At 50.2% G+C, this 11,130-nt stretch overlaps 1 protein-coding gene across 3 annotated transcripts; it reads right to left on the bottom strand.

The window, feature by feature from the left end:
- Positions 1-10,739, bottom strand: Ccnq (cyclin Q). Of its 3 annotated transcripts, none has more exons than XM_026412797.2 (5): positions 10,534-10,739; positions 7,811-7,994; positions 6,104-6,236; positions 4,079-4,306; positions 1-512 (listed from the first exon to the last, which is right to left on the bottom strand). In XM_026412797.2, the coding sequence occupies exons 1-5, from the start codon at positions 10,649-10,651 to the stop codon at positions 423-425; spliced, it is 753 nt and encodes a 250-aa protein (XP_026268582.1). In that variant the 5' UTR covers positions 10,652-10,739; the 3' UTR covers positions 1-422. The 3 variants fall into 3 exon arrangements, with proteins under 3 accessions (XP_026268582.1, XP_026268583.1, XP_026268584.1); XM_026412798.2 differs by having other exon boundaries at positions 1-452; XM_026412799.2 differs by having other exon boundaries at positions 1-452; positions 4,118-4,306.
- Between the last annotated feature and the right edge of the window lie 391 nt (positions 10,740-11,130).

Genomic DNA, 11,130 nt, shown 5'->3' with positions numbered 1-11,130 from the left:
TATTACACAAAATAAAATTCCATCTATGTTGCACATTCATACTTTCTATAAATCTGGCTTTACAAAATCCATAGGGTACAGTCTCATCTGTTCTTCAACTTTCCTGCCAGTGATATCACATCTCAACTGCAGTTAAGAGTCCTCTCAAAGGACAAAAGCAGCTGCAGCCACCCCAGGGCAGCAGCACACTGTGCACTCCCAGCCTGCCCGCTGGAGGTGCACTTCCCAGCATCATCTGGACCGCGGCTGCTGGGGACAGTCAGAGCGGCAGCATGTCATCGCCTTCACCAGCCCATCTCCAGCAGCACAACCAGTCCTCCCAGCTGGTCCTCTGGGGACCGGCCGTCACAGCGACGTGGTGGCACCGTCCCCAGGCAGCCGACCATCCTGGGCTTCTCTTTGGGCAGGCCTGGGCCAGGGCCTTAGGGGATCTCTGTGTCCATGGTATAAATCTGAATGAGATCAGACACAATATTATCAATGATTGGCTTGGTAAGGTCGTCACTAAACACCTAGAAAGGAGAAGGAAAACAGGCTCCAATTAGACTCCCTCTGTGTTAAGCAAGGCACCATCCACTATCACAGAAGGGCATTTCCCAGCCAGGGCAGGGGACATGGGGACTTGGCTATCCAGATGATGGTGGCTTGCCAGGCACAGTAGCGCATGCTCTCCTAGTGCCGCCATGGGCTGAGGCAGGATTACAGCTTGGGCAACTTAGCAAGACTCTGTTTAAAAGTTTAAAAATAAATAAATAAAAGGGCTCAAGATGAAGTTCAGTGATAGAGCATCCCTGGGTTCAGTCCTCAATACCAAAACCAAACAAAAAAGGAAAACAATAAAACAAAAAAAAAAACAGACCATAGTGACTCTCTGTCAACCAGTTAAGCTCCAGCTTACTGAGGCTGATCAAAGACTATACAAAGCAAAGAACATTCCAGATGGAAGAGGCCTTATAGATCATTCAACCCGGGCATGATAAAGGACTTGGCCGAGATCACCCACAGGGGTGGAGACAGAACTGGGCCCAGAGCATAGGCTCTTCCCTCCTATCTGGGTCTTTCTTAAATCAAGGGTCTCCAAGGATGTTGGCAAGAGGAAAGGGTAGAAGTCTTATTTCCAAAAACAGGTAGACTAAGTAACTTGGACCCTACCCCCAGCCTAAGCAGGCCCTGAGGAACAACTAGAACAGACATCCAGATTGAATGCACAGGAGTGCTCCCAAGACTGAGGATAATCCTTAAGGGACCGAAACTAAGGGGGAGATACAGTATAGAACAAACTTACAAGCCCAAAGCCTGAACTTCCCAAAGTTGAGTCTGGGTCCTGCCTGGCTCCTAGAGGATGACCTCTAAGGCCCTTGAACATCCTGCCTGATGAATATGTCTGGTTCACCAGGGTTTTAGGACCCAAGCCAGGTAATCTATGCTGATGCCTTGATGCAGGCGGGGGCCTTGGGCCACATGGAACTAGATGGACTTGGGGGTGGCTCGTGCCTGAACTATCCAGGTCAGCCACAAGGGTTCCTCCAAGACCAACCCCAGTAAAAATCCTAAACCCAAGGAACCAAGTGAGCTTCCTGGGTGACAGTACTCAGTGCACACTCTCCCAGCAAATCAAGCCTGAGGGTGCTCTGAGGGATCCCTGACTGCAAGGGAAGTTAAAAAGCAAAGCAACCTGGTAGTTTGCCACAGTCATCCTGCACTGGGGAACCAAGATACTAAGAAGGTCAAGGCCTTAGGCTGAATCAAGGAAAAAACTGGACCTGAGTCCACACTTTTCAAAACCCCCAAAGGTAGGCCCCTCCATATCCTAGGGCCTACAACTTCAGATGGGAGACAGTGACCTGGAAATGTTCTAGGCCCTGGCTTAGGAAGCACAGCTGCCACCCTGGGTTCCATATTGAGAAATACAGGCTTGCTTGTTAGGCTCTGCTACCCATGCACTCCTGACAGATGACTATTAAAAAGTATCCAAGGCCAAAATGTGGAAGCTACTCAAGTATGCATCAGTAGATGAATGGATAAATACAATGTGGTCCATCCCTACAATGGAATATTATCCAACCTGACACATACTTCAACATGGATGACCTTTGAGGACCTGATGATACTCAGTGAAATGAGCCAGTCACAACAATACAAATATTGTACGATTCCATACATAGGAGATCACTAGAGCAGTCAAATCTAAAGACAGTAGAATGATGTGTGCCAGTTACTGTTTAACGGCTACAGGTTTTCCCTTTTGCATCAAAGAGTTCTGGAGGTGGTTAGTGGTGACAGTTTCACAGCTATGTTAATGTGATTAATATCACTGAACTGCATTTAAAAATGACAAAGGGCTGGGCATGGTGGAGCATGCCTGTAATCCCAGAGAATCAGGAGGCTGAGGCAGGAGGATGGCGAGTTCCAGGATGGCCTCAGCAACTCGGAAAGACCCTGTCTCAAAATAAAAATAAAAAGGTCTGGGGAATATAGTTCAGTGGCAGCATGCCCCTGGGTTCAATCCCTAGTACACCACACCCTCAAAAAAAAAAAAAGTGAAGATAGTACATTTTATCTTATGTGTTTGTCACCACAAATTAAGAAAACAGTCAAGGGTAGGTGACAAAACCTAGAGCATCTGATCACATCTCCAAGTCCAGTGGTGAGACACTATTGGCCTCTGGAACCAAGAAGACCTAGTGGCTTGACTCCACCTGTGGGAGACATCAACTTCCTAAGCAAGGATGGCCTGGGTGTGGCTCTGGCTATGGAACTTTCAGCAACATTGTGATAGCCTGAGGCATTTCTGAGCCTACTGCCATCCTCACTCATCTTGTTGGCACATAGCCTTGGCACACACAGTACAGGCTGGCTTCCCATAGGGAAGGCTCTTGTGCTGAACCCATGGCCAACAAGTAACAGAAGCAATCATGGAAAAAAGTAGCAGCTAAGAGCACATGAGGAGGAAAAGTGTTTCAAATATCAGACGTGAGCTTCCATGCACCCATGCAGCCGGGGCCTCACCGGGAGCAGCTCATCCCAAGGCAACTCACACTTCACCAGCCCAAAGTGGTGTGGATTCTGGAAGCTCTTGGTGTATGCAGCTCTGAGCCATCCAGAAAAGGTGAAGTCAAGTGTGACAGACTTTTAAGAAGAGCTGGGTGAACATGTGTCTGTCATCCCAAAAATGGCAACTGCTTTCCAGGCTGAGCAATTACTGGGTGAGTGCAATGCCCAGAAAACAGCCTTGTGATAGGGCCACTTCCTGGCTGTGCTGGGCCAGGGCAGCCGGTACTCCTCTTGGCAGGGCTGAGCATGAGATATGGAGGTAGTGCTGGTACATCAAGTGAAGTTTATAACTAGTGAAGACAGAGTAGAAAGAAAGCAAAATGGAGGAGGGCCAGCACAATGGGAAGCAAGGGAGGGCACTGCAGATCCAGCAGTCAAGGGACAGGATGACCATGCCCACCAGATGTCCTCAGAGAGCAGGGCCAGGAAGTGGTAGCCCCATCTGCTGCCATCTGATTCCAACGGAGCAAGGCCACTATATCCCTGTTACATGAAACTCCCCGAGAAGACCACACGTGAAGCAGTACTTTTGTCCACACAGGTGCTCTTACCCCAACATGATCTTAAGGGTGTGTCTGGCCCAAGACTGCAACTAAGGCCATGTTCATTCAAATGATCTGTCACCAAATAGCAAGAGTGCCAAAGGGAAGATGATTATAACAGGGTATTTTTAAGCTTCAATATTACCAAGTGGCTGGGCGCAGCAGCACATGCCTGTAATCCCAGCAGCTCGGGAGGCTGAAGCAGAAGGATCACGAGTTCAAAGCCAGCCTCAGCAACAGTGAGGCACTAAGCAACTCAGTGAGACCCTGTCTCTAAATAAAAATACAAAATAGGACTGGGGATGTGGCTCAGGGGTGGAGTGCCCCTGAGTTCAATCCCCAGTATCAAAAAAAAAAAAAAAAATCCCAAGTGGCCCATGTCTTTCATCAAGGACAATTAACAGAAAGAAAATGGGTGAATGCCCAGTTAGAAGGACTTCTGAAAAGGGGGCACAGTTCAACACACTGAGTGGCTACCTCACCTGCCACCATGGCTTCTCAGCCTCAGACTCAGCAGGTACCTCAACTCCATAGACCTGCAGAGCCAGGTAGAGCACTGCCACAGCTAGGTGCTGAGCCCGGAACCGGAGACACAGTCCCCCGTGGTAGCTGTCACGCAGCAGGGCCCAGGCCGTGACGGAGATAGGGGTCCGTTGCCAGCTGTAACGATTCAGCCAGTTCTTGAGGGAAATCAGGTAATGGAGCAAGTACTGTAAAGACACAGACATCAGCCAGTCTGCCTTTAGGGCTTCGGCCCCCCATAACCCAACTCTTCATCGCTGCACTGTGGTCCCTTCACCCTCTCTCCATAAGCAGTCATAATCATTCCAAATCATTCCACCTCACTGCTTAAACTTTCCAATGACATCATGTCATTTAGGAAAAGCCCCAAAGCCTTCTGCTGGTCACCAAGCACTGCTTCCTTCTCTGACCTCATCTCCCAGTCCACCCTCCCACCATGCTGGAATGTACTGGGCATGCTGAAGAACCAACTCACCCCCACCCCTGTCTCCACATGCCTGGCCACTCTCATTCTCCAGACATAGCTCTGGAGGAACTTATTCAGGCCATTCTTGAATGCCATCCCCACAGCAACACCCTCGATCCCAGGACCCTGCTCAATCCACCATGAGAAATCATCTGGGGCCCAGTGCTCCAGCAAGCAGTGCCTTTACCTACATACTAGAGGACTCTGCACTTTATGTGCCCAGTGTCTCAGGAGGCTGCCGCTTTCAGGAGGATTAGGGACTAGAGACTGCATTTCTCCAGTTTGTGTCAAGACCATAAAGCAGTGTTGGCCTCAACTCCCATGTCTCCATGACCTCCCAGTTGGGAGGTCAGCCTAAACCCCATGGCAAGCACTTAGGCAGCTTGAGCACACATATGACCCAGACACATCCTGGAGGGGTGACCTATATTACTGAGATTCTCATCTGCCTAGAGGAAGAGGAAGGGGCCACAGGCCAGAACACTGTTCCTAAGTCTTGTCACCTTGACAACCCTACCCCACAGCTGCCAGCACAGTTCTCACCCTCCCCTGGGATGCTGATCAGGTATTCTGATGACGAAAAATTACTGTGTAAAAATCCAAGACCATAGGTTTCCAGGGCAAGGGAGGGGAGTGAAAGGGTAGCATGAGATTTTAAAAGGGCACCAAAGGATCCTTGTGTGGATGGAGTTGTTTTGGACTGTAATGGTCATGTGATAAAATAATACAGAACTAAATATTCATAAACCAGTAGACTGTATCAGTATCAACATCCTGGCTGTGACACTGAAGGGGTCCCACTGGAGTAGCTAGGCAAAGATCACAGGGGATTGCTCTAGATTATTCCATACAACTGCATGGGAATCTATAATTACATCAATAAAAATCCCATTTAAAATGAAGAGAAGTCTTAGTATAGAGCCCTAAGCCCCACTCTCTGCAGGCTATCCTTCCAGCAGCCTGCACAGAGCTGACGTACCACAATGGCACATCCAAGTGCTCCTAAGAGTGGGCCTTCCCCTGTGCTGCTGTTTGTAATGGTCTTCTGTTAGACTTCTGTTGCCCCTAGAAGTTAAAAGGGTACCACTAGGACTCAGCAACTTGGCTTTCCTCATGGATTTCTAAGCACAGCTGAGCTGGATGCTATAGTAACTCACAGGAAAAGGGACTTTGGCAGGTTTATAAAACCAGCCCTTCTCAGAGGCTCAGTGAGCACTCCATCTAGATGGGTAGTGGGTGCTGCAACATGGTTTCCGAGAGCCACACAAGTCCCAGCCTGTGGGCACAGATGAGCAAGCACAAAGGGGGCAGCTGAGATAAGACCTGCCCCAGAAGATTCCAGAATTGGGGTAAGGGAGGCTGGCTGAGCCACTGCTGCATGTGGAATCAGAAGCTCTGGTTCCCTTCTGCTCTTCGCTTGCTATACCCTCAGACATTAGAAGAAACATGCTTTCAGGCTATGGAACAAAGTCCTCATAGTCTCTAGAAATAGTTGTCAGTTTCACCAGCATGCACGTACCTTGTGTGGATGCTGGAAGGAGACCTGGAAGCGCAAAACTCTCAGCATGAGGAGCTCACACTGCACAATACTGTCTCGGAGCTCCCAGAAGCGGGAGTCCAGCTCCAAGGGCTCACTGCTTGGGTTAAAGTACCTGTGTGGAGGAATTGCAATGCTTACAGTGGCAAGAGACATGTTTCCCAAGCAATGGGGCAGCTTCCAGTATTCCAAGCACTGAAGTCATATGATGTCCAAGCATAACCTACAGTTTCTTCCAGTATATTAACATGGGGTCACTTTATTTGTTTTTATAAAATGACTCTTCATCTACACATCTAGTGTACACAATGGCAACTGTAGGCATTGAGGAAAGAAGCTGGCTCCGAGTTTTAGTCCAATGGGCCATCCGCCATCATTCAGCAAGATTATCAAGAGCTAAGACGGGGTTTGTGCAACGACTCCAAAGGAAGCAGAAGCTTTAGCATGCCTAGTCTTGGGTAGTATAGCATTGGGGAGACTCTTCCTCACCTAAGATACAGCACCCAAGGCTTGCTCTTAGGGCCCAAGGAATGCATATAAACAGCCTAGGAAACATGTATTCTGAAAGGCAACATATTTCACTTTTATATTTCTTGGATTATTCTTCCTTTCTTCCAGATCTTTCTGTCCTTATTTACACCCTGTATGTCCATAACGCTTCCACCTACGCAAGATCCCCAAGATGTACGTGAACAGAGTTCACACTCAAATGCTCAGAACTCTCTGCCAGTGACTCATCCTTCCTCACTGCTCACTCGTTTTCCGCGATCCCTGCAGAACCCTGGGCCCCCTGTGCCCACATCTAATTAGGGCTCCACACAATTTCCCCTTCTACTGCTCCTCCCTGCTGGGGGCCATGCAATTATGGGTGGACTCCAGCCGCACTCTCTCACTCCGTGCCTGTTTTTATCTTAGTCTCTCCCTGTACAGCATGAACCTGTCAGGCTTAGGGGGTGGGGAGTGCTTTTTCCGTTACCTGTTTATTAAAAAAAGAACAAAATAGTTTTCTTCCTAATTAATTACAGTTCCTGGAAAGGCCCATGACGCACAGCTAGTCAGTAACTTTCCATAAATTTCATGTCTGTCTCCTGGCCACCCAGGCCCCTGGGCCTTGGTGCAGCCTAAATGGATAGGCCCCTGTGTCCTTCCCAGCAGCAATACAACTGCTTGGCCCAGCTGTGCAACCCACCTCCCCCATGACCCCTGGGCAACTGGGACTCAGGTTCTTATACCACCTAAATATCCTAAATATGATGACTGCCCTGCTGGGTCTATAATGCCCCCCTCCAGGCCACTCAGGTCTGCTGGGCCCCACAATCCAACCAGGAAGGTTCTCTTCCATACTCTTCTGCCCTCAGCCATCTCCCTCTGTCCTGTCCAGGACAACAGATAACTCTTCTCTGACATTCTTCTCCAAGCTCCTTCTGCTCAACCTACCTCCACCCTGGTTAGTTTTTCAGGCTTCCCATAATGTGGCCAAGCTTCCCTCCCAGAGGCCCCTGGGCTCCTGACCCCAGGCTCCTTCCTGCCTTTGCAGCTAGTGCTTCAGACACTGAGTCAAGCCATTCAATTGCTTCCTTCTGAGCCTGAAAGCTGGTACCTGGGCAGCAGGCTCAAGAAAGCATTTTCTGCCCCTGCCAGGTGAACAGCAGGAGGCCCTCCCAAACACCTCAACTAGGACACCAGTACCTGTTGGACACGTTGATGATGTCCCGAGTACGCAGGTGTTGCTCCTCCACTTTGCCAGCCAAATAAATGGAAGACATGGCAATCAGATAAGGGTCATAGGCATCCAGGTTGATCTCGCAGAAGAACTTATGGTATATGGTACAAGCAGTGGCAATGGGAATGGACTGCATCCCTAGCTTGACACCTACAGAGAGAAAGCAGGCAGGAGAATCCTTCAGTCCAATGCTCATTCACACACTGCTCAAGTGAGGGAGCTGCTGGAATAGGCCCTAAGGGTGCACACCCTAAGCAGAGAAGACCAAGAACGATTAGCCTTGCCACTCCTTGCTGCTCGGTCTCTTGCAGGGTACCCAGAATTCTCAGACTCCAGAAGGTTAGCAAAGACGCTGGGGATGAGACTGCAATGCAGATGCCCCTTCAGGAAGACTGGGGCTCTGAGACTGTGCACTTCTGACAAAGCCCCAGGTCCTACCCACACTATGGTCTGCAAACCAATAGTGTGGGTAGGACCAACCCAATAAGCAAAGGTTCTGACTATTGCTCAGTTACCAACTGGCATATGGGCTTCTGCACAGAAGCTTGGAAAGGACCAAGGACTGTTGTGTGTCTGTTTTCACCCAAGCAGGCACTGAGCTGGAGGTTACTCACCCCACAACCCACCTAACAAAAATCCTGTTAGGAAGACAGGAGGTAAAAGCCCTGGGGGGGTGGGGGGGCATCAAAAAATGCTAGATGTTCCAGTGTTATAGTTAAACATTACTCTCACCACTGGTTTCCTAGTCCACAGATATGGTCAGAAAAGCAAGCTGAGTGACTGATCAGAGCAACCACAGGCAGAGAAGAGAAAAAGCAACATTTATGGCCATGGACATGCACCAGAGAAGGAGTCCAACTCACTGAGAAGTGAGCAGAACTCAAAAATCACAGATGAAGGGGCTGGGATTGTGGCTTAGCAGTAGAGCACTCGCCTAGCACGAGAGGGACCCGGGTTCGATCCTCAGCACCACATAAAAATAAAGGCATTGTGTTGTGTCCATCTACACCTAAAAAATAAATATTAAAAAAAATCACAGATGGAGTGGAGTGGAGTGGAGGGGTCAGGGCTTAGCCTCTCCCCTCTCACCCTCTAAACAGTTCCAAAGGGAATTAATGTGCTGGGTCCCAAAACCAAAACCAATTTGCAATGACCAGATTAACAAGAGAAAGTTAATAGATGAAGGTGGAGAGCAACCAGTAAAAAAATCAGACTGCTCTCAGCATTCTCTATCTAAGAAGGCAGATACTGTCTAAGGATACTGTAACAAATTACCACTAATTTCAGTGGCTGAGAAAACATACACTTATGCTCTCCCTATCCTGGAGATCAGAGTTAAAAATGAGACTTAGGGGGCAAGTCAAGGTGTCATCAGGGTTGGTTCCTTCTAGAAGATACAGGAAAGACTGTTTCCTTGCCTTTTCTAGCTTTAGGGGCCTCCTACATTCCTTGGCTCCTGGCCCCTTTCTCCATATTTAAAGCTAGTGACACAGCATCTTCTAACACTGCTTTGGTTGCTATATGGCCTTCTCCTCTGTGACCCCCACTGCTTCTCTTTTGTATGGACAGATGTGGTGAAAATAGGCCCACCCACAATAATCTAGGATAATCTCCCCATCTTAAGGTCCTTAATTGCATCTGGGAAGTCCCTTTTGCTATTGACATTCACATGTCCCAGAGATTAGGACAGGGACATCTTCAGGGAACCAGTATGTAGCTTCTACAAAGGGCAATGGTATATACGATGCTTATAAAGCAGCCCTTCGAAAACACCTAAAAAGTATGTTAAGGTCTAAAAATCAGATAATTCCTACATGGGATCTCATTCCAGAAAATGCGAGATAAGGTAGTGTTACTAGCCTGACCGTCTGAGCAGATGGAAGGTAGCCAGATGGAGGGGGGTGGGCAACACATCCTTCCTTAATAAACTCTACAACTCTTGTAAATTTACAAATCACTGGGATTAGCAGGTCTGAGGCCATTTCCTCAGACCGTCTGGACCACCTTGACTTGAAAGCACACGTGCCCAAGCCTGTGCTCCAAGAAGTGCACATAGTGTCAAGGAAATAATTGTTAGCCAGCTTAACAAGATACTACTGAAAGAGAAAAAGTATTTCTATAGAAATCCCTGTGGCTTAGTTGCATCACTCTGGAAGCTGGCTGCCCAGCACTATGGTGGATTTAGCCAAGACTCAGAACTCTAGCTGCATCGTGGATGCCCAAAAGCATGCTGCAAAAGGCTCCTAGAGACCAAGTGCCAATCTTCTAGCATGCAGGGATAGGCGTGGCAGAAGGCGTGAAGGAAGGCGTGGCAGAAGGCGTGCCGGACACTACAGAGTAGCGGGCTCTCAGACTCTGCCCCGCCTAGCCGGAGTCCAGTCCCTAACCACATCCGCTCTTTGGGCCTGCGCGGTCTTCTGTGCAAGGGGGATACCAGCGCCTCCCTCGCATCTCAATGCCTGGTACACATGGCAGACCGGAAAGGCAGAGGCCCTCAGTCCTGAGCAGACCTCCCAGCGTCCGCTAAGGCGGGTCACGCTGGCAAGGCCTGGCCTCTTCCCTTGGCCCAGCCGCGCTTTCTCTGCGAAGCAACGGCCTGCAGGCTGGGCGCTGTGATTGTACAGCTCCGCGAACCCCGGTTTCCATGCCCCGTCCATGCAGGAACTGCCCTTTCCCTGGCGGCGGTTACCTGCCTCCATGATGAACCTCGTTACTCGGAAGTGCACCCTTGCCTCCGGCGCCGGCCGCCCCTGGGCCCCAGGCGCCACAGCCCCTCCTTCGCAGCTCTCGGGGCGAACGGTTTCCATGAGGCCCCGCCCCACGACCCCCCAGAGGAAGGAGAAGCGCCCCCGGCGCGCCGAGGCCGGCTCCGGGGGGGTCCTCGCGGCGGGCGCGGCCGCCCCGCCCCGTAGGCCCCGCCCCGGCACGCCTCCTCAGGTGAGCGCGGCTGCGCAAAGGAAGGCGATTCAGATAAGTGCGCAAGCGCAGGCGCAGGCGCAGAGGTCGACACCTCCTGGAGGCCTCCTTGCGCGCCTGCTCACCTCCGGACACCGTACAACCAGTCGGGGGAGGAGCACGCCCCGCCCCCTGGAGACACACCTCCTCCACACTCCACTTGCTGGACTTAGGAGTCCAAGTCACGCCCCTGGGAAAGTCAAGCTTTGCCTGTGGGAGACTCAAGTTCTGTCCCAGGGAGCGGCAACCCACTGTGCTACTCAGCGAGGACTCAGCGAGGTCACAGAATAAGGGTTGGGGCAGGAGGGCACCTCCACACACCCTAGCGGCC

Source organism: Urocitellus parryii, chromosome X, assembly GCF_045843805.1.
Source record: "Urocitellus parryii isolate mUroPar1 chromosome X, mUroPar1.hap1, whole genome shotgun sequence".
In the NCBI taxonomy this organism is placed as follows: domain Eukaryota; kingdom Metazoa; phylum Chordata; class Mammalia; order Rodentia; family Sciuridae; genus Urocitellus; species Urocitellus parryii.
Note: the sequence above shows the minus strand (reverse complement) of the source record. Positions and strands in the feature narration are given on the sequence as shown.